The 22,396-nt window shown below is 41.7% G+C and overlaps 1 protein-coding gene across 1 annotated transcript in view; it reads right to left on the bottom strand.

The window, feature by feature from the left end:
- Positions 1-429: 429 nt before the first annotated feature.
- PRKCG (protein kinase C gamma) overlaps positions 430-22,396 on the bottom strand; it is a 621,643-nt gene continuing 599,676 nt past the window's right edge. Inside the window, exons 15-18 of the mRNA XM_082273693.1 lie at positions 8,413-8,493; positions 3,559-3,666; positions 3,157-3,297; positions 430-2,186 (exon numbers count right to left, since the gene is read on the bottom strand). Coding sequence (XP_082129819.1) covers positions 2,007-2,186; positions 3,157-3,297; positions 3,559-3,666; positions 8,413-8,493 — 510 coding nt within the window. The 3' untranslated portion in view covers positions 430-2,006. The remainder of the gene's footprint in view (positions 2,187-3,156; positions 3,298-3,558; positions 3,667-8,412; positions 8,494-22,396) is intronic.

Genomic DNA, 22,396 nt, shown 5'->3' with positions numbered 1-22,396 from the left:
GCATAGCTGTAAATACCGGGTGCCCTTGTTACCTATTACTGAAAACTATTTAAAAAGTTTTGGGTGGAAATCATCTTTAAAGTGAGCCCATCGGCTATTTTAAGCTTTTAACAGTTTAAGTAGTGCCTAACAACAGACAACACCAGATTCCCAATAGTACCTTGGCTACTCAGAAAACCCTCCTATGTGTGCCTCTTTGAAATGATCTTCAGTTTGTTACTGGAACCAGACTTCAGGGCTAAGGCTGAAAATGGGAATGCTGTACTGCCCAGTAATGCTAACCCCATTGGACAGTAAAACGGCCGTTGTTATGGATTAGGCCTAAAGTCAAGCCCCGGTAATAAAGTGAAACTAATTTCAAAATGGCACATAAAGGAGTGTTTTCTAGATAGTCAAAGTTTTAGTTGGCATCTTATGTTGTCTAGACACCTGCTTTTCAACATTTAGTAGTAGACAGTCTCACTTTAAGTTACAAATAAAGACCCACTTTATAATTTCCTTGCTGTAATATATTACCACATTATCCATATTGTACCCTGTGTCAATGAACTTATTCATTAGAGATCTACAAAAGATCCCGTATTTCATTCTGCTGTGGTTAAGACAGAGTGCAACTCTTGAAAGTGAAAGTTAGTTCAGTGGATAACCAAGTTGTTTCTTCTCTCCTATTTAAGTTCATTAGCCTGGTTAGTCATTCTAGTGGCATTGACTTTTTTCTCGTATGTTTTAAGAGAACAGCACGAACAAGAAGCTAATCAGACATGATAAAAAAAAATCATAAGCTATTTGTATTGGCTCACTACAATATTATTCACACCATTGTTTTCTTTAATGACTAGTTTCATATTCCATAATGTCTGCTATCTTGTAGCGGAAGAACATGATATCACATATAATTTTACAGATGCTCTGATGTGGTCTGCTTAGATTCACTCCTGTGTTATTGTTTCCACCAGCACCCTTGACTCAAAACCTACATAAAAATTGGTTATGAATCAGTTGCTATACACTATAGAAAACAGAAAATTCCTTCTACTTTTTTCTGGATTCAGCCTAATAAGTATTTTTTTTAATGCAAACTAAGTCAAACTACCCAAAACACTACAATAAAATGTTCAGAAACACTGAAGTTATACAGTATATCAAAATACAACCATGGAAGCCCTAACCAGTTATCCTGCCTTAGACATCCTGATCCACTGTTTGTAGACCAAGTCCAGAAAGACTCAGAGAAATTGCTCAAACTAGTGAGTGTGTATACACAGTATGCTCTCGTACAGCCCATGCATAAAAGCTAATGATCAAGGCATATAATACAGGTATGTTCAACTGGGGGACATATGTCCCAATGAGGAAGGGGATGCCTGTGTCTACTTGTACAGGATAACATCTAGATATATTGTACACATACAAGTATATTAAAGGGCCATGCATGCCAGTGCTAGATGCAATTTGGGGCGGGGGTGCAGGCAGTGTGTAGTCCATTCCGGGGAGTGGAGGGGGGTTTGAAAAAATTACATTAAATTCTTAATGTCTGTTTGAGTTTTAATTCAAGTATGATGCACATCGACCAAGTAAAATCCTAGGCGATCATTACGTAGACTCAACATCCATGTTTAGGGTCCAACGTTACCAATGGGTGCTTGTATTCTCCAGGTTCCTGCATGTGACTCTGAATTCTGACTTCAATGCAGGTGACACGGCAAAATCTTGATTATGTATCACAAAATCTCGAGATGCTGAACAACCCAGAGGAAAAATACACACGATTAAAACTTCATCAGCTTTTCACATGGTCTGAACAGAGTGAAATGCCAGATCAGTGTGAGGTCCCAGAAGGAATGGATTCACTATTGCATCCTTGCCCCTCACACAGCACATTACAACATGGAGTGCTTTTCCAAGATGCAGGGAGGGAAGGAGGAAAGAAGATGGGCATATATTGCCAAGAAAGCCATAATCAAGGAGTATACCATGCTGGCCAAAGGATGGTACAAGTTGAGAGGTCACACCAGGGATATGGGCACTGGGCTATGTGGATTGCTGTGAACAAAATCTGGATTGATGAAGGTGAATCCAGCAAATTCACTCTGATCGATGCCAGCTAAGACAAGTTGATCAGGAGGTGTCAAGACTGCAGCAGCTCGGGTGAAGAATTTGTCAAAGTTTTCCCCACTTTTCCCACACTGCAACAAAAAATAAAACAAGTAAATTTTCATTTTACAAGTAAATATCATCTTGCACTATTAATGTGTAAGTTCATCCAAACTGGTAGTTGTGGATATGCAGTGCTAGGATAATTTATCCAGAACCTTTTATTATATGCTTCTTAGAGACTCCATTTCAGAAATAATATCCAGTAGGGTGACAGCACCCTTACTGGTCACAGGGCCTCAGTACTGAAGTTCCCAAGATACAGTAAGATAGTTCTGCTTACTGGTATCTGCCTAAAGCTGAAACTAATATTATCTTACCCCAGCAGACTTAAAGCTGAATGCAGTCAGACAGATAGCTACACAATGGAAATAATGTATAACAGATTATTTTTTTATTATTATTATTGTATTATTTTTATTATACAGGATTTATACAATTCCAATAGTTTGATCAGCACTTTACAAAATAAAGCAAGACAGTATAGTTACCATATCATTCAAAACAAGAGGCTTAGATCAGACCTGCTTGCGAGCGCTTACAATTTATTAGGAATGGCAAGTGATACAAATACTCTCATCTGTGGGGATATTAGTTGTTTATAGGTATTAACTATGGAAATAAGTTTGAACACACTGCCGACCATAAAGATGAGTATTCATCTTCTCCTAATTCATGTTTCTTAATTTAATTTTTTTTTATACTGGGTAAGGAGTAGTATCACTTTACAGATCCTCTAGCATGACATCATACTTAGGCATGAACACTGTTAACTTATATAAAGCCTCTTTAAATAAACTGCAGAGGTAGAATCTATGTTTAAAGTTTAATTAGTCTGGCTTAAAGGTTATAATGTGCAAGAAGATCAATTAGGAAGGTAGACAAGCAAAGCTTAGTCATCACCTTTATACTTAATAATGGTCGCTTTAGCAATAAATGAAAGAATAGAATGAAACTCAATAAATGAACCTTCCACCTTATACCACAAATATGAACACTCACAGGACGAGGCTTGAAAGGTGGTTGGATTTCCAGACGTTCTAAACGCTCCCAATCTATCCAGCGGAAAAAGGCATGGTCACGTATATCACGTTCCCCATCACAGCCAGATCCAAGGCGTTTCAGTGGATGTTTTGTAAGCAGCTGGAGAAGAAAGAATATTAGACAGGACAGTTATACTGTTTATCTTGTAGGGAAATTACAGCAGCGTTGTCACCCTGTGGACTGGGTGGTCTTAGATGGAGAAGAAAAACTCCTTTTTTTTTATGTTTTCCCATCCCTGCTCACTAAGCAGTTGGCATAGCCTTAATTTCACTGCTGGAGGATCACATGAATGCTCTGTGTACCCCCACAGCTCTACTTCATACGTGGACAAACAGTTTAAGACAGTATTAGCTTTGTTACCCCTTTGCATATGGAGACAGCCTCTCTGGACATAGATTTGGGATAAGATACAGTCTGCTCCATGATGGACTGGAAAAGTTCATCTTCATCTTCACCGTCAAATGGAGGCTGTTGAGACACAGGGAAAGGAAGACAGATTTGTAAGCATATAACACAAACAGCACATGGTTCATTACCTGTGTATACTGTGGTGTATTGTAATGCAAAACTGCACCCCAATGCACATCTGTAGTGTGCTGAAAAACACTTGCATCATAGCACCTGCAACAACAAGATGCATATAATTTGTGCATTGCATTGTTCTGAGCTTGAAATCAGGACCACAATAGTACTAATAGGCAGGATTGCTGTTAGAAATCACAGGGCTCCATACAGCCTACCTGACAGGGCCCCTTCCCCTGTCCAAAACTCACTGAGGACATAAATGTACTAGTCCCTTTCTCTGTAGCCTCAGCTGCACAGATGAATTAATAGGAAGTGCTACAAAGCTTCCTGCCTATTCACAAACTGAATCATAGTAAACTCAGTTTACTATGCTTCAGTAATGAATGGACACAGGAGTGATAGGAAGCTAGTAGTGCTGCAGGGGAAACGGGCACACTATGGGGTCCAGACAGCAGATAGAATGAGCACATGTGCTAGAACCAATTTACCTGCAATGCAACCAGAGGGGAAAAGAAGAGGAGAAGCTGGCATCCCTGCAGGGGGAAGCAGATCGGTGTCTGTAATAAGACAGTACAGCTGGACGTCCTGCTCAAAAGGTGCCCGGACCCTCCAGCCAGGAGGGCTGGCTGTACTGCCTTATCAGAAGCCCTGCATCTTTTCTCTGTTCAAGAATTCCATACATTTCTTCTGAGTTTGTGGTCATGGTATTGATTAAAGTGAAGGAGCTGTCTGTGGCTGCGCCACCTAGCAGATTTTGTACGTGCTTTAGCATAGCACAGTCTAACAGTATATTTAGTATTATTATTAGCACTATTTGAACAAGACCTGAATGCTATGGTTTAATATGTATGTTTCCTGACAAATACTGTAGCTATAGAGAAGGGAGTGGAATTTGCTGTAGTGCCTATGAATACCAGACGCACTTAGGCCCCTTTCACACTGGATCTGTTGGCGGAGGAAAAATGGACATCAATGCATCTCTATGGAAAAATGGATGTAAACAGAAGATCATCTATTTACATCTGTTTACATCTGCTTCCGTAAACATTTGTTTTTGGAACGGTCAAAGCCCTATTTTTCTTTAAAAAAGCGAGACTAAACTGATGAAACAAACGAAACCCTCGTGTGAAAGGACGCTTAGGCCCCTTTCACATGGGCTTTCCGATCAGATCCGCCTGTCAGTTTTTTTTCCGCTGACACCCGCTGCTATCTGATCCTGTCTGTGAAATCCAGATGGATGGAAACCCGGATTTCCCTCCGTCTGGAACATCGGAACGGATAGGATCACAGGTGGTCCGTTTTCATCCGATCTCCCACAGAGGAGAGCAAGTATCTGACAGTCTGTCTCTATAAAGTAAGCGGGGACGGACCTGTCATCCACCTGCTCAGCAGGGATCGGCGGATTGATCCCCGCAGAGCAAAACGGAGTCCGCTGGGCGGAAAGCCCGTGTGCGAGGACCTTAATGGTTTTAAAAAATCTGAAGACTGCAAAGTGTTCACACAGATCACATTTAGTTTACCTATGTATTTATTGACTAATAGTGTGACTGTGATAGTGTGTGATAGTGTGGTAGGCAGTCTGGCATTAACTTACATCGGCTGGGAGGGACACTAACTGACTAACTGAATCTGACATCGTTAGTGACACTAATACCTGATCAGTGATAATACTGTACACTGACACTATACTAATTGCACTGGATTGGTGACAGAAGTGATAATGAGGGTAATCAAGGAGTTAACTGTGCGCCTAAGGGCTCTTTCACACGGCCGCTCCGATTTCTTCCTCCGCTGCGGCACTTTTTTTTTTTTTCACGGACACGGATGACACTTGTGTCATCCGCTCCGTATGTTCGCATATCATCCCATCCATTTGCGGATGATATACGGACATAATGTATGTCTATGGGGATTGCGGATGTCAGCGGATGACACCGCTGACATCCGACTTTGCATCTGTTCCGTTTTTTTAATGGAAGAAAAATAGGGTTCTGTTCCGTTCCAAAAAACAGAACAGAACTGAAAGGACACAAATCGGATGTCAGCGGATGGTCATCCGCTGACATCCGCAATCCCATTGACATGCATTATGTCCGTATATCACCCGCAAACGGGTGGGGTGATATATGGACATACGGAACGCCCGTGTGAAAGAGCCCTAAAATGTGTAAGTCAAATGTATGTGTGCTGCCTTTACTTGTCCATCATTTGGCTGGAGTTTCTCCTTGCTTTCAGTTCTTAACAGTAACTGAAAGCAGGGAGAAATCCGGCCAGATCTGTGTGTTGTTTTTACTACCACACAGATCTCTGTGCTGTGATTGGCTACATCTGATCAGAAGGTATACAGCCAATATATTTGGCTGTAACCTGCTGACAAACTCGTGCTGTGTCCAATCAACAGGGGGCGTGCACATGTGCACCTTTAACCCAGGAAGTACATTGTGACGGTGTCTGGAGCTGCTGCCCACCAGCAGTAAATGTACTGCTGGCAGTTAGTAAGAGGTTAAAGATAAATATCAGGCAACATACACAGATGAAATACATACAGTATATTAGAGTTGTTTCAGCTCATTTACATAGCTTTGCCACACACAGCACAGCCCATATAGCAGTGGACAAGACTTTCTCTGGTGCAGTTCTTTCTCTGATGCAGTTTTTCTTTCACTTGCAGGTTTCCTCCCTACCCCCACTCTGTGACTGGACATGGAAAGGAGAACCAGTATACAGATGAGCTCAACTCTCTGTCATTGTGCTCTCTCCTACTAACAGCTTGTCCCTTGCATTACAGCACACCTGAATTAATTATTGTGCCAATTCTCCCTCCCTCAATCTAAACCCCAGTAGGCAGTATACTGAAAAAGCCTTCCTAAAACAAACTCAGGGACACAAACTGCATTAAAAAAAAAAAAAAAAAAAAAAAAAAAAACAATGCATTAATAATTACAGAGCAGCACTAATGTGTGCCTTTTTTATCTGTCTTGAGTTCAACTTTAAAAGACAAGTGTGAGTTTTGAAAAATAAATGTAGCACCCTCTAGTGTGTGTTACTAGTGTGAGAGTAGGAAAAAGTATATTCTGGCCAGAAATAAGCTTAGTCATTGGATTGGGTCAGGGTTACTAGAGGCCAGGGCTGGATGACTCATCCTTGTAGCTCTTTGATGCCTTCCCCTTGTGTCTGGAAGGTTGGAGAACCTTCTAGAACTAGAGGGCTGGGGTTAGTAGGAGCTGCCATGAATATTAATGGGGCCTCAGCCAATCCCCAGAAGTGGTCTGGCAGGAGACTGAGACAACACCATAAATAGACGTGGGCCATTCCAGCAGGGGAGTCGGGTGGAAGATGGAGCTAAAGTGCTAAGGAGAGGTTGTCGGTGGCCCTTAGCCAGGTGCCCTTGACCTCGGGCTGGGTGCACGGGAAAGCTGCCTTGGAAGGACCCTGACACAGAAACGGGTGAAAGGATCCATGCTGGAGAGGCAGCGGGAAGTAGTAAGGAGAGACAGTAAGTAGATCAGCACCGTGCAGAGACAGACAAGGGGAGAGGCTGCAATTTGAAGCAGGCCTCTCTTGAAGACCACATAGTGCCAAGTCTTCATCTAACCTTGCCCTGGGTGGTCTCCATGAGTGTTTGCCAGTTGGACAGGACTGGGGCAGAAAGTCAGTCAGGAGAACTGGGAGGAAGATCAGCAAGTCTTGGCTGGAGGCAGCCAGGTGGAATATAATTTTCTGCAAAAAAGTGGAGCTCAGTGGGATCAGTGGCCACAGGGAAGCAGAAGGAGGAATGTCATGCTGTTTGCTCACTGAACTACTTTGTCAAGGGACTGAGAATTCCTGCCTGTAATGGGCCTTTGCTGGACCTACAATAAAACTGTTAGTTCCCTCAAGAGCGAGCAGCAGGTGCTGTACTGAGAAAACCAAGTCTGCTCAGGAAGAAGGAAAAATGGATTTCTTGTAAATGGGGAAGAAGTGTCCCTATGTTAATAGTTCTGGACATTTTTCAAGTTGGGCATCCCATAATTCCCTACCCCATTCAAGTTATCAACCCCTAATAAAAACATAAAAAAACAAGCCAAGGACTGTTTTCTGCGTTGGAGTGTGTGAAGGAAATGCTATTTGACTGGCTGTGCAGCTGTGGGGACCTGGGACACTAGCGACTCCTACGGGAGTAATGCTACAAAAACATTCATACTCGCCTAGATGGATGGGCCAATGCTTATCTGTCCCCCACTGCATCTACATTGAGAACTGAGTGATAAAAGGCCGCTTATCGCTTGGTTCTTGGTCTTCAGTGATCAAAAGCAGACTTCAGTTACCAGCTCTCTACTCTGCCCCTTCAGTGCTCACTGGAGAACTAGGCTGCGGAGGGGGTGGAAGTGACTGGCTCAGGTTCTTAGAGGCTTGCTAAGAGGCTGAGCCAGCTGCTGGTCATGCATCTGGGTGGATCCCTACATTAAAATCAGTATCTTTCCAGAGTCTGGACCAGCTAAGTGACGTCAGCCAACAGCATTCTTTAGTCCACTGTCGGTTGAATACAGGTCACAGAAGTGCAGAATGAAGTGCATTTCTTTGACCCAAAAGAGCTTTGGCCCTACTTCTCCCTTAAGGCATGCTAAAATGACCTCTCTCCTAATGTTATCATACACAATTGTAGTATTTCATACGCCATTTAACAACTTGATGAATCAAAAGATTTACCTGTCCTGCAAGCATTTCATACAGCAAGACTCCATAGGACCACCAGTCAACAGATTTTCCATAGGGCTGATATGCGATAATCTGAAAGGAATACAAATATAATAATAATAAAGAAATCACCCAAAATATCAAAACAACCACATAAATTAATCTTGCCTCACTTTATTGTCCTTTGTTCAGTAAATATTTACTTGTGAGAGGCTCAACACCATTTATAACCTACTGATTTGTGTATGTCGAGACAAAATAGAGTGGTATCAGCCCTACCCTGTTTTCCTTTGCTAAATTACTGAATCACACCGCTTCTTTTCACATTCCCAATATGAGGTCAATGCCAAGGTCTAACAGGCTCCTTGAGATAACACAGGAGTGTGAATAGGATACAGGACAGCTTTTCATTTCTGACATAGCCAACATGTATCTTTGCACTTATTGTACATACATATAACAAAACACTTTCAATGGTATATTTAACAGACCAAAAGGAAGCACACAAGAAAAGCTTATTGTTAGGGTTTACAAACATGTAGGATCAACCAGGTTTTTACAGCATATAAAGGGACAAAAATAGACAGCAAAAGCACTGTGCTGTTTAACCTGCTTTAAAGGAACAATGAGACAATGGGGGAATTTACTAAGCCTAGGGTCACATCTGTGCGGATGGTGCTGCTGTGGGAAAAATACCAGCAAACGCAACCATCCACACAGAAAAATGCGGGACCGTGAATTCTGATGGCATGTTGCCCGCACTGGAAATCATACCCATACTGGGAACCTCTGTTACCGAGCAGGCTGCAATTTCAAAAATAAGAGAACAAGGAAATTGTGCTTTCACCAGTATAAGCTGTAAGGACGCAGGGTGATACAACCAGCAACAATAGTATGTCCCATCCTGCACCCTTCCCAGCTGCCAGCAGAGTTACCCAGTGAAAGATATATACCATCCCTGCCCATACTTGCTGGACCCTCCTGTTGACTGTGTGGCCCAGTGACCTGGAAACCTTACCTTTTTGAGGAATTTTGCTAAACTGCCATAAAGCCACTGGGCATGAGGGTGGCTAGGGGCATACTTCTTCCAGCAGCTGGGGCACAGACCCTTGCCTGCTGATTACAATTGAACATAACAGAGGGAGATTGGCAGAATAAAATATAGGTAGGTTTGTCCCTACTCTGTGTGGCATCATGCTGACCTTTTTCCCTACTGGAGCAGCCATAATGTAAACCTCTGACAAACCTGGAAAATCTTTCATCCCTTTCACTAGAAGCTGCTGATGGAGAATCTTGTATCCTGGGGGTAGAAGTGGAAAGTATAAAACTGGATGGAGGAAAAGGAGTTTGGCCCTTTTTCCTGCTGACAGCAAGCATTCAGGTGCGACTTCCAACTAGCTGTGTGGTGAGAAGTCATTGTGTCTCTTCCTACACGGGGTACCTAAATGACCAATGATATTGTCCCTCTTTTGACTGAGACTGCACATTATTGCAGTGAAGTCTACAGCTCATGTGTTGAAAAAGGCCTACACAGCTGTGCTCTTGGGAGCCAACCAGGGGATATCAGTGCCCTGCACCCATGGAGCTCTGTCATCTGTGCAACCTGCCCCTGGTTTACATCCTGCTCGCCAGTGATCTGCTGCTTTCTCATTTTCCTCCTCTGCTAAATCTGGCACCCAAGTACAGTCAAGGACCTCATCACCACCTCTCCTCCTCATCACTGGAGGCCACTTGGCAGTAGGCTACAGCTGCAGGAACATCTGTGCCAATTGATTCTCCCTGCCTGTTGTCACCTTCCTCTTTGCTCCCTTTGCTTTCCTCCTCAACCTCAAATGCAACTAATTGCTGCACATCCCTTTCAGCAAGTGGATGATACTCTGCAAAATAACAGAGCTACAGCATCTCACGAAAGTGAGCACACCCCTCACATTTTTGTAAATATTTTATTATATCTTTTCATGTGACAACACTGAAGAAATTACATTGTGCTACAATGTAAAGTAGTGAGTGTACAGCTTGTCTAACAGTGTTAGTTTGCTGTCCCATCAAAATAACTCAACATGCAGCTATTAATGTCTAAACCGGTGGCAACAAAATTGAGTACACCCCTAAGTGAAAATGTCCAAGTTGGGTCCAATTAGCCATTTTTCCTCCCTGGTATCATGTGACTAGTTTGTGTTACAAGGTCTCGGGTGTGAATGGGAAGCAGATGTGTTAAATTTGGTGTTATCGCATTTACTCTCTCATACTGGTCACTGGAAGTTCAACATGGCACCTTATGGCAAAGAACTCTCTGAGAATCTGAAAAAAAGAATTGCTGCTCGACAAAAAGATGGCCTAGGCTATAAGAAGATTGCCAAGACCCTGAAACTCAGCTGCAGCACCGTGGCCAAGACCATACAGCAGTTTAACAGGACAGGTACCACTTAGAACAGGCCTCGCCATGGTCGAACAAAGAAGTTGAGTGCACATACTCAATGTCATATCCAGTGGTTGTCTTTGGGAAATAGACGTATGAGTGCAACCAACATTGCTGCAGAGGTTGATGGGTTGAGGGGTCAGCCTGTCAGTGCTCAGACCATACGCCGCACATTGCATTAAATTTGTCTGCATGGCTGTCGTCCCAGAAGGAAGCCTCTTCTAAAGATGATGCACAAGAATACCCACAAACAGTTAATGAAGACAAGCAGACTAAGGACATGGATTACTGGAACCATGTCCTGTGGTCTAATGAGACCAAGATAAACTTTTTTGGTTCAGATTGTGTCAAGCGTGTGTGGCGGCAACCAGGTGAGAAGTACAAAGACAAGTGTGTCTTGCCTACAGTCAAGCATGGTGGTGGGAGTGTCAAGGTCTGGGGCTGCATGAGTGCTGCCAGCACTGGGGAGCTACAGTTCATTAATGGAACCATGAATGCCAACATGTACTGTAACATACTGAAGCAGAGCATGATGCCCTCCCTTTTGAGACTGGGCCGCAGGGTAGGTAACGACCCCAAACACACCTCCAAGATGACCACTGCCTTGCTAAAGAAGCTGAGGGTACAGGTGATAGACTGGCCAAGCATGTCTCCAGACCTAAACCCTATTGAACATCTGTGGGACATCCTCAAACAGAAGGTGAAGAAGCGCGCGGTCTCTAACATCCACCAGCTCATCATGGAGGAGTGGAAGAGGACTCCAGTGGCAACCTGTGAAGCTCTGGTGAACTCCATAACCACTGCCAGGGTTAAGGCAGTGCTGGAAAATAATGATGGCCACACAAAATATTGACACGTTGGGCCCACCTTTGACATTTTCACTTAGGGGTGTACTCACTTTTGTTGCCAGCGGTTTAGACATTAATGGCTGTGCGTTGAGTCATTCTGAGGGGACAGCAATTTTTCACTGTTATACAAGCTATACACTCACTACTTTACATTGTAGCAAAGTACCATTTCTTCAGTGTTGTCACATGAAAAGATATAATAAAATATTTACAAAAATGTGAGAGGTGTACTCACTTTTGTGAGATACTGTAACTCTTCCTTGTCAGTTGTCAAGGTGAGGGCAGGAGTGTTTTGAATGAGGAGGTAAAATAGGCTGCGTAAGCTGCTGACTTCAAGCTACCCTGCCCCTGGGGGACAGAGGAGGAGGATGATGATGCACTTTTCATAGGAGGTCTAAAAAGGAATGCCAATGCATAAAACAAAATTTGAAACAGAACCCTGCATATGAGCATGTACCCCAATATGACTTCTACTATCTATGCTAGCCAGATATTCCTTTTCTGTCCACCCCCCTGTTCATGGTTCCAATATGTAAGAATTAAAAAAAAAAAAGGCTAAACTCCCTCTGACCTCTGTCCCCCTGTCTATTTCTCAATGGCCAAAAAGGTCATTTTCACTGGATAGGGGAAAGGGCATGGACCCAAATTAAGGGGTGACATCAGGTACTTTATATAGTGCATTTTTACTAAAATGGATAAATAAGTTATGTTAAGGTTCTAAAAAATATATACCTGTGGTAAGGTATAAAACAATTTCAAATAGTAAATAATTAAAAAAAAAAAAGAGTAACAATAAAACTAATGTAAAGTGGTTTTGTTTACTCTAGGGAAATGTTCTTTTGGGGAAAATATACAATTACACAAGTATGTATTTTTTTAGCTTAATCGTGGATTTTCTCTGCCAACATCTTTCTTGGAGAACAGGTAGTTTAAGTGCTGATTCCAGGGATTGCCCAGTAGGTTCAGTAAGGATAAACTAAGTGTGGCTAGGAAGGAGTTAGCATGTTATTAGGGGTATAGGTTAGGAGAATGATTAAGGCTAGTGGTTCAGGTTAAGGGTAAAAGTTAGGTGCTGGCCATAGATGGATTGAAATTCGGCTGCTTCAGCACGAACCTCCAGAATTTCAATCCGTTTATGGGCAGGCTGGTTGAACAAAAGTCAATCCATCCACCAGCCTGTCAGGGTTCAGAAGATCATTGGTGCAATACAGGATTCCTACAGACTGTCTGCGTAAGCTGTCTGCTTGCACCTTGTACGAACAGGCATTACACACTGACAGGAAAAAACAATGAACAACTTAGAGTGCTCAACAGCGCCCTGGTAGTTAATTGGGAACTACAAGCTAACAGTTGCAATGACGCGGCCAGGCAGGTGGTCATGACAGTAAACTTGAGGAGAAGATTCCTGGCTTGCTGTCACTAGAGACAGTGGGTCAGGGAGAGGCTGCAGCAGTGGGAACATGTTACATATGCCAACCTCAAAAACGGGTGTAACACGTAGCATTATAAAAAGTGCTGAAGTGCAGGTGAGTAGTGGCACTGCCTATTAGAAAGGTGGACTAAATTTAAAAATACTAATGACAAATGTGTGCGTGTACCAATATTTGTGAACTAAATAGACAAACACACTGGATACGTGTGTGTATGTGAAGATGAAAAATTATCAGAATTCATAAAATGATGAGGAATTCATAAATACATAAATTCATAAAATGCCACATACAAGCAGTAAAAAGCGTCATACAAAGGTGCTAATTTGCTAAATAAATGATTCAATGTGCAAAAAAGTGCAATACTACAATGTGCAAAAAGATCAAAAGATATAGTGCAATATGCAGAAAAACCACATATATGGGGCAAAGTGCAAATGGCAGCCTCTTGTGCTCAGTTAATATTTTTAGCCCTCAAAAGGGGGAATCCCTATAACCATATAGTGAGAACAGTGGCAAATTGCAATATCTAGTAATAGTTTGTTTGTGAGGGGCTGCTGTCCCTTTAAAAGTCTCCCACTTGACAATGTGGCCAAAGTTGAAATACAGTCCCAGTCTTCTCTGGTAATTCCAGATCCAGGACCACATCCCCCGATGTGCAGTATACGATGCTTTCACCCTTAGGGGTTAACACTCACCAGATTCCAAACCCCTGTATAGGGGTAACCAGCTTCAGTGTAGTGGTCCAGCAGGCGAGTGGCTCCTCTCCTCTCCTTTGGCCATATTGTCAAGTGGGAGACTTTTAAAGGGACATCAGCCCCTCACAAATGAACTATTACTAGATATTGCAATTTGCCACTGTTCTTACTGTATGGTTATAGGGATTTCCCCTTTTGAGGGATCTCCCATGGCTAAAAATATTCACTGGGCACAAAAGGCTGCCATTTGCACTTTGCCCCATATACAGTATCTCACAAAAGTGAGTACACCCCTCACATTTTTTTCAATATTTTATTATATCTTTTCATGTGACAACACTGAAGAAATGGTACTTTGCTACAATGTAAAGTAGTGAGTGTACAGCTTGTATAACAGTGTAAATTTGCTGTCCCCTTAAAATAACTTAACACACAGCCATTCATTTCTAAACTGCTGGCAACAAAAGTGAGTACACCCCTAAGTGAAAATGTCCAAATTGGGCCCAAAGTGTCAATATTTTGTGCGGCCACCATTATTTTCCAGCACTGCCTTAACCCTCTTGGGCATGGCGTTCACCAGAGCTTCACAGGTTGCCACTGGAGTCCTCTTCCACTTCCATGATGACATCACAGAGCTGGTGGAGGTTAGAGACCTTGTGCTCCTCCACCTTCCATTTGAGGATGCCCCACAGATGCTCAATAGTGCTAAGGTCTGGAGACATGCTTGGCCAGTCCGTCACTTTTACCCTCGGTTTCTTTAACAAGGCAGTGGTCATCTTGGAGGGGTGTTTGGGGTCGTTATCATGTTGGAATACTGCCCTGTGGACCAGTTTCCAAAGGGAGGGGATCATGCTCTGCTTCAGTATGTTACAGTACATGTTGGCATTCATGGTTCCCTCAATAAACTGTAGCTCCCCAGTGCCGGACCATGAGACTCCCACCACCATGCTTGACTGTAGGCAAGACACACTTGTCTTTTTACTCCTCACCTGGTTGCCACCACACAGGCTTGACACCATCTGAACCTAAAAAGTTTATCTTGGTCTCAGCAGACAACAGGTCATGGTTCCAGTAATCCATGTCCTTAGTCTGCTTGTCTTCAGCAAACTGTTTTCTTATGAATCATCTTTAGAAGATTATTACTTCTGGGACGACAGCTTTGCAGATCACTTTTATGCAGTGTGCGGCGTATGGTGTGAGCACTAACAGGCTGACCCCCACCCCTTTAACCTCTGCAGCAATGCTGGCAGCATCATACATCTATTTCCCAAAGACAACCTCTGGATATGACGCTGAGCCCGTGCACTTAACTTCCTTGGTCGACCATGGCGAGGCCTGTTCTGAGTGGAACCTGTCCTGTTTAACCGCTGTATGGTCTTGGCCACCGTGCTGCAGCTCAGTTTCAGGGTCTTTACAATCTTCTTTTAGCCTAGGCCATCTTTATGTAGAGCAACAATTCTTGTTTTCAGATCCTCAGAGAGTTCTTTGCCATGAGGTGCTATGTTGAACTTCCAGTGACCAGTATGAGAGAGTGAAAGCGATAACACCAAATTTAACACACCTGCTCCCCATTCACACCTGAGACCTTGTAACACTAAGGAGTCACATGACACCAGTGAGGGAAAATGGATAATTGGGCCAAATTTTGGACATTTTCACTTAGGGGTGTACTCACTTTTGTTGCCAGCGGTTTAGACATTAATGGCTGTGTGTTGATTTATTTTGAGGGGACATCAAATTTACACTGTTATACAAGCTGTACACTCACTACTTTACATTGTAGCAAAGTGTCATTTCTTCAGTGTTGTCACATGAAAAGATAGAATAAAGATAGAATAAAATATTTACAAAAATGTGAGGAGTGTACTCACTTTTGTGAGATACTGTATGTGGTTTTTCTGCATATTGCACTATATCTTTTGCACTTTTTGCACATTGTAGTATTGCACTTTTTTGCACATTGTATCATTTATTTAGGAAATTAGTACTTTTGTATGAAGCTTTTTACTGCTTGTATGTGGAATTTTATGAATTTATGTATTTATGAATTCCTTATCATTTTATGAATTCCTATAATTTTTAATCTTTACATACACACACGTATCCAGTGTGTTGGTCTATTTAGTACACAAATATTGGTACACGCACACATTTGTCATTAATATTTTTAGATTTAGTCCTGCTTTCTAAGAGGCAGGGTTACAACTCACCTGCACTTCACCACTTTTTATAATTTATGGGACACCACCACTAGGTGGCAGTCTTTTGTGAGGGCAGCAGCCGCACACTTACATACTATTTAGGTCCATAGCGCAGGTCAACCCATATTTATCGTAACACGTAACATGTTCCCAAAGTTGGGCTTATCCTTTAAGCTCATTAAGACATCTATGGTTCTTTGCTGTGTCTTATTTATTTTAATTAATTGTCAACGCACCATAAGGAACCAAAAATCAGACCTGCACTTATATTGGCAATCACCACGATACACGGTATTATTGTGTGCTGTGGTGGGTGCCGTTTTTGATCTGAAAATGTATTGCTACCGTTAAATGCTTTTTTAGTAGGTTTCATGAGTTATGATTTCAAACCACATGTGATGATACTTACACTTCCATTTTCTATAGCATTATAGCCAAAGCTGCATGCAAGGCAAGTAACAGTTACATTTTGTAATGCTGACCTCCCCAACAGCAAGCACTTACTGTACCTCTTTTTACCTGAAACACACCTACTGGGAGTAAAGAAAAGTAAGCATGTTTTACCAGTTGCCGACCACACGCTGTGTATTTACTGCGGCAGTGTGGCTCCCCCAGGCAAACCGACATAGGACTATGTCGGTCGCGAGCAGGGAGCTAGGGGGCGAGCGTGCGCCGACGACAGCGTGCTCCTGCCCCCAGTCGGCAGCGGGGAAGCCGATACATGGGTTAGGTGGCTCCAATTGCTGTCTGACTGCAGATTGCCGCCATTACTAGTAATAAAAAAAAAAAAATAATAAAAATGACATAAATCTTTCCCGTAGCTAGAAAACGCAATAACTTTTGCGCAAACCAATCAAAATACGCTTATTGTGATTTTTTTACCAAAAAACTGTAGCAGAAAACAAATTGGCCTAAAATATAAAAAAATTTAGATTTTTCATTTTTTTCGAGAATGTTATATAAAATATTGTTTTTTTTTTTTAGAATTGTTGCTCTTTTTTTGTTTATAGCGCAAAAAATAAAAATTGCACAGGTAATCAAATAACACCAAAATAAAGACATCAATATTAAGTACAGTGTTGTATGATCGCGCAATTGTCCGTTAAAGTAACGCAGTGCCGAATCACAAAATATGGCCTGGTCATTAAGGGGGGAAATCCTTCCGGTCCTGAAGTGGTTAAGCTTCAAGTCGCTAAAATAAAAACTGCCATACCAACCAACGAGCCTTGGGTTAGTCAAGTTATCTAAATTAAGTAAGGCTTTCTGGCATTGTCCTATAATAATCAAGGTGTGTCGGGCCACTCAAGTTGTGGATAAAACAATAACTGCCTGCATTGCCCCATACCAAGCAATCTGATTTACATTTTGTTCGCCATTTGTCAATTTCCAGGGCAGGTTTAACAAAAATAATTTGGCAACACTATACATCCCGTTTTCAAGGCACTTCCATAGATAAGGAAGTTAGTCTAAGGAATAAAAACGTAAAGAAAACCTTTACACTAGTCTGCTAGTTATAAAAACAGGATGGATTATTTGGCAATCTTGGCACCTTTTCCACAATAGGGAAAGGTATATGTGTGTGGGATTACAAATACAAATCTAAAATTCTTTTAAAAAGAAAAGCATGATGATTTTAGATAAATTTTCTTTTAAAACCCAATTGAACCCTCAGTTTAAAGGTGTTCTATGGTCACAGATACAATCCCAGATAACAAGCAATTGAGCTGAAAATTTAGAAATGACTTGCTAAGCTATTGCTAGACCTGCCAGGGTTCACATCTTTGTTGCACAACTGCATTGCATGACTCTTAATTAACTTTCTTTGCAAACATTCTGCAAGTCTTCTGGTTCAGTTATTTTGAGCTATAGTCATTCCACCACAGGGGTCACCATGACCTGCATAGCTCTTGTTGTAGACTCACCACTGCAATTTAGCTCTTGCTAGAGACTTTCCATGCAAATTTGCTACAAATTGGAAAAGTGTCAACTAGAACTTGTGCTTCAAGTGCTCTGCAAGTGTAAAACTTACCAGTGAAAATGTGCAGCAAGTTGATAGACTTATAATTTAACACATCCACAAATCTTTGGCCAGTTATCATCGCTATTTGGGCTGCCTGCCTGTTGGCCATCTCTTTCCATTTCTTAGATTCCCTGCAATCTTTCTTCTGCTGTTTTCTTTACATTTTTAAGGACTACATATCTCCTGGTACTTTGCTGCCTACAAGCAGAGGTCCCTGTATTGACCCCGCCTCCTGAAACTCCTCCTCTCATCACCTCTTTTATTCAGAAGGCAGGCTCTATGAAATGTGTGACACAGCAGTGCCTACTCACAGGGCATAGTGAATACATGCCACAGAGTTCAAGGAAATAAATATGTGTGATTCTTCACAAAGTACGTTTACAAACTTCAAGAGTGTGCAGATTAATAGGAATGAGTAGAAGCAATTGAAATGCAATGTGCAAATTAATGTAGGATTTTACATTTTGGCCATGGATACACCTTTAAGAATAAGTCTACCCTAAAACTAAAATCCCTGCATCTATAGATCACCATGTTCTAACACTAACCTATCTAGCCCTGTAAAGAAGAAATCAGTATACTTACCTTTTTTGAAGCCAATCCGACCCGATCTCCTGCGGTGGAAGCTCTGCAGAGGACACAGCTGACAACGGCTATTAAAATAATGGAAGTGAAGTCACCCATGGAGTTACTATGGGGCTTCCGTTGTCGGCTGCATTTCTGTTCCCGCTTCCACAGCAAAGTTCAGCATGGGATTGGGTCAGATTGGCTTCAATAAAGGCAAGTATATGGATTTCTTCTTTACAGAGTTAGATAGGGTAATGTTAGATTGTTGAGGTCTAAGGATGTAGGAATTTTAGTGTTAGGGTGGACTTATACTTTAATTCAGCTGAATTACAGTATCAAAAGTGAGTACACCCCTCACATTATTGTAAATATTTTATTATATCTTTTCATGTGACAACACTGAAAAAATTTACTTTACTACAATGTAAAGTAGTGAGTGTACAGCTTGTATAACAGTGTAAATTTGCTGTCCCCTTACAATAACTCTACACACAGCCATTAATGTCTAAAATGCTGGCAACAAAAGTGAGTACACCCCTAAGTCAAAATGTCCAAATTGGGCCTAATTAGCCATTTTCCCTCCTTGGTATCATGTGACTCGTTCGTGTTACAAGGTCTCAGGTGTGAATGGGAAGCAGGTATGTTAAATTTGGTGTTATCGCTCTCACTCTCTCATACTGGTCACTGGAAGTTCAACATGGCACCTCATAGCAAAGAACTCTGAGAAAAAGAATTGTTGCTCAACATAAAGATGGCCTAAGCTATAAGAAGATTGCGAAGACCCTGAAACTGAGCTGCAGCATGGTGGCTAAGACCATACAGCGGTTTAACAACAAGACAGGTTCCACTCAGAACAGACCCGGCTATGGTCAACCAAAGAAGTTGAGTGCAGGTGCTCAGGGTCATATCCAGAGGTTGTCTTTGGGAAATAGACATGTAGCAAGATTTCTAGGCCTATGGCCTGATGTGGGTTTGCCTTTAGTACCGGAATCCTCTTCAGCCCATGTGAGCTGAGTCCCCAGGTGTGACAACTTAAGCAGTGACAACTCCGGCATCTTTGTTTGTGGTTTTTATTATAAATTAAGCTGATGGGAGAAGGGAATGAGTGGGATACTCCTCTTGGCTTAAACTAATTACAATTGGGACTTCGATCCTGAAAATGCCTGTTGGCGCTGCCTTGATGCCAGCCGATGCCAGCCAACGCTCAATTACTCTCTGGACACTCAGGCAACACCCCGAGATATCCACCTTCCTCAGACAGAAGGAGAGACAGCCGCACTATCCTTCCTGGGACTCTGCTCCCGCCAAAGACATCGTGTCAGGTGCCACCCCCAAACTTATACCCACTCCCAGGCCTTTAGTGAATTGAGTAGATTCAATAACAGCTAAGATGGGACAATATATCAAGCAGTTTCTGCAACCAGCAGTAAAAGTATCAAGGCATACCTTAAAGATATGAAACATGCATTAAACTTGCTAAAAGAGATACAAATAGAAGAAGAGCAAGTACTAATGGTTACAGCAGATGTCTCCTCATTATATACAAGTATCCGCCACCATCAGGCATGTAAAGCAACCAAATGGGGTTTGAGACAATATACTGGATTACGGTGAATGCAAAGAAAATGCCTCATAAAATGTCTTGATTTTGTTTAAAAAAATAGCTTTTTTTGGTATCATCATTAATTTTATCAACAAAAAGTGGGAGTAGCTATGGGAGCTAGATTTCCACTCATTTTTTTTAAAGATATATTGATGATATTATTATATTATGGAAAGGTAACTTTAATAAGTTACTCAAATTTTTAACACCAATTGAAGCAGAATGACTGTAACATCAAACTAACATGGGAAATAAGTGAAGAGAGCATTTCATTTCTGGATTTACAGATTATACAAGAAGATAAGAAGTTGACCACAAAAACACACTTCAAAACCAGAGATCAAAACTGTTACCTGCCCATAGGAGGTTGCCATCATAAAAATTGTCTATTCAATATACCAAAATGCCTATTGACCTCTGAATTACTACCAATACATATATATATATATATATATATATATATATATATATATATATATATATATATATATATAGTGGGGATCGAAAGTTTGGGCACCCCAGGTAGGAATTTGTATTAATGTGCATAAAGAAGCCAAGGAAAGATGGAAAAATCTCCAAAAGGCATCAAATTACAGATTAGACATTCTTATAATATGTCAACAAAAGTTAGATTTTATTTCCATCATTTACACTTTCAAAATAACAGAAAACAAAAAAATGGCGTCTGCAAACGTTTGGGCACCCTGCAGAGTTAATATCTTGTACTGCCCCCTTTGGCAAGTATCACAGCTTATAAATGCTTTTTGTAGCCAGCCAAGAGTCTTTCAATTCTTGTTTGAGGTATCTTTGCCCATTCTTCCTTACAAAAGTCTTCCAGTTCTTTGAGATTTCTGGGCTGTCTGTCACTCACTGCTCTTTTAAGGTCTAGCCATAGATTTTCAATTATGTTAAACCTTCAGTTTATGCCTCTTGATGTAATCCCCCGTGGATTTTGAGGTGTGTTTAGGATCATTATCCATTTGTAGAAGCCATCCTCTTTAACTTCAGCTTTTTCACAGATGGCATCAAGTTACCATCCAAAATTAGCTGAAATTTGATTTAATCCATTTTTCCTTCTACTCGTGAGATGTTCCCTGTGCCACTGGCTGCAATACAACCCCAAAGCATGATTGATCCACCCCCATGCTTAACAGTTGGACAGAGGTTCTTTTCATTAAATTCTATTCCCCTTCTTTTCCAAACGTACCTTTGCTCAAAGTTTGATTTTCATTTCAATAGTTTTTTATTAAATTTTCAAGAAAAAGAACAAATAACAAATACGTTATACAGGTACACCAATTGAAATCCGCAACAATCACAATGAACAATGTATACCCAATTCAGCCATCAGACAGCGCCAACCTGTTACTTGGGATAGGGCCTCCCGCTAGTCGGCCCCCCAGCCAAACAATTCCGTGCAGCGCCAACGGGGAACCCACCCCGGACCACCCCCATCGGGAACAACACTGTGATCCAGCGCGGGCCCCCCCCCAGCCCCCCCGGGGGCCAGGCGCCAACCCACGGGACGCCCACCCACTGCCCCCACGTAGCGTGTGGGCATTGAATGTGGTAGTTACAATTAACTCTGACAGCATTTCAACCCTTGTACAGTCGAGAAACATAGATCCTTAATACATAAGACTATCAACTGGACAGTCTAAAACTTTAACCTCATATGCAAGTACATGTCATCATTCAAAAGTATAAGCATTACAGTATAACAAAACACCTAGAGACAAGGCTGCCCCTATCCCGGGTATTTCGATGACCAACAACTCCACATCTGTTCAAATTGCGTGCACTGTCCATTAACATTAGCAAAGAATCTTTCATATGAATAATGGACAAAGTTTGATTTTAACCTCATCGGTCCACAGAACTTGTTTCCAAAATGCATCAGGCTTGTCTATATGTTCATTTGCAAAGTTCAAACGGTGATTTTTGTGGTGAGGACGTAGAAGAGGTTTTCTTCTGATGACTCTATCATGAAGAGCATATTTGTACAAGTATCTCTTTATAGTGGAATAGTGTACCACAACTCCAGTGTCTGCCAGATCTTTCTGGAGGGATTGTGCAGTCAAATGTGGGTTTTGAATTGTTTTTCTTGCTTTAACTTCCACTGTTCCTGATGACTGCCATTTCTTAATTACATTCCGAACATTGACATCTGAAAACGCTTTGCTATCTTCTTATAGCCTTCTCCAGCTTTG

This window comes from Pelophylax lessonae (genome assembly GCF_965119305.1).
Source record: "Pelophylax lessonae genome assembly, chromosome: 12".
NCBI lineage: Eukaryota > Metazoa > Chordata > Amphibia > Anura > Ranidae > Pelophylax > Pelophylax lessonae.
Note: the sequence above shows the minus strand (reverse complement) of the source record. Positions and strands in the feature narration are given on the sequence as shown.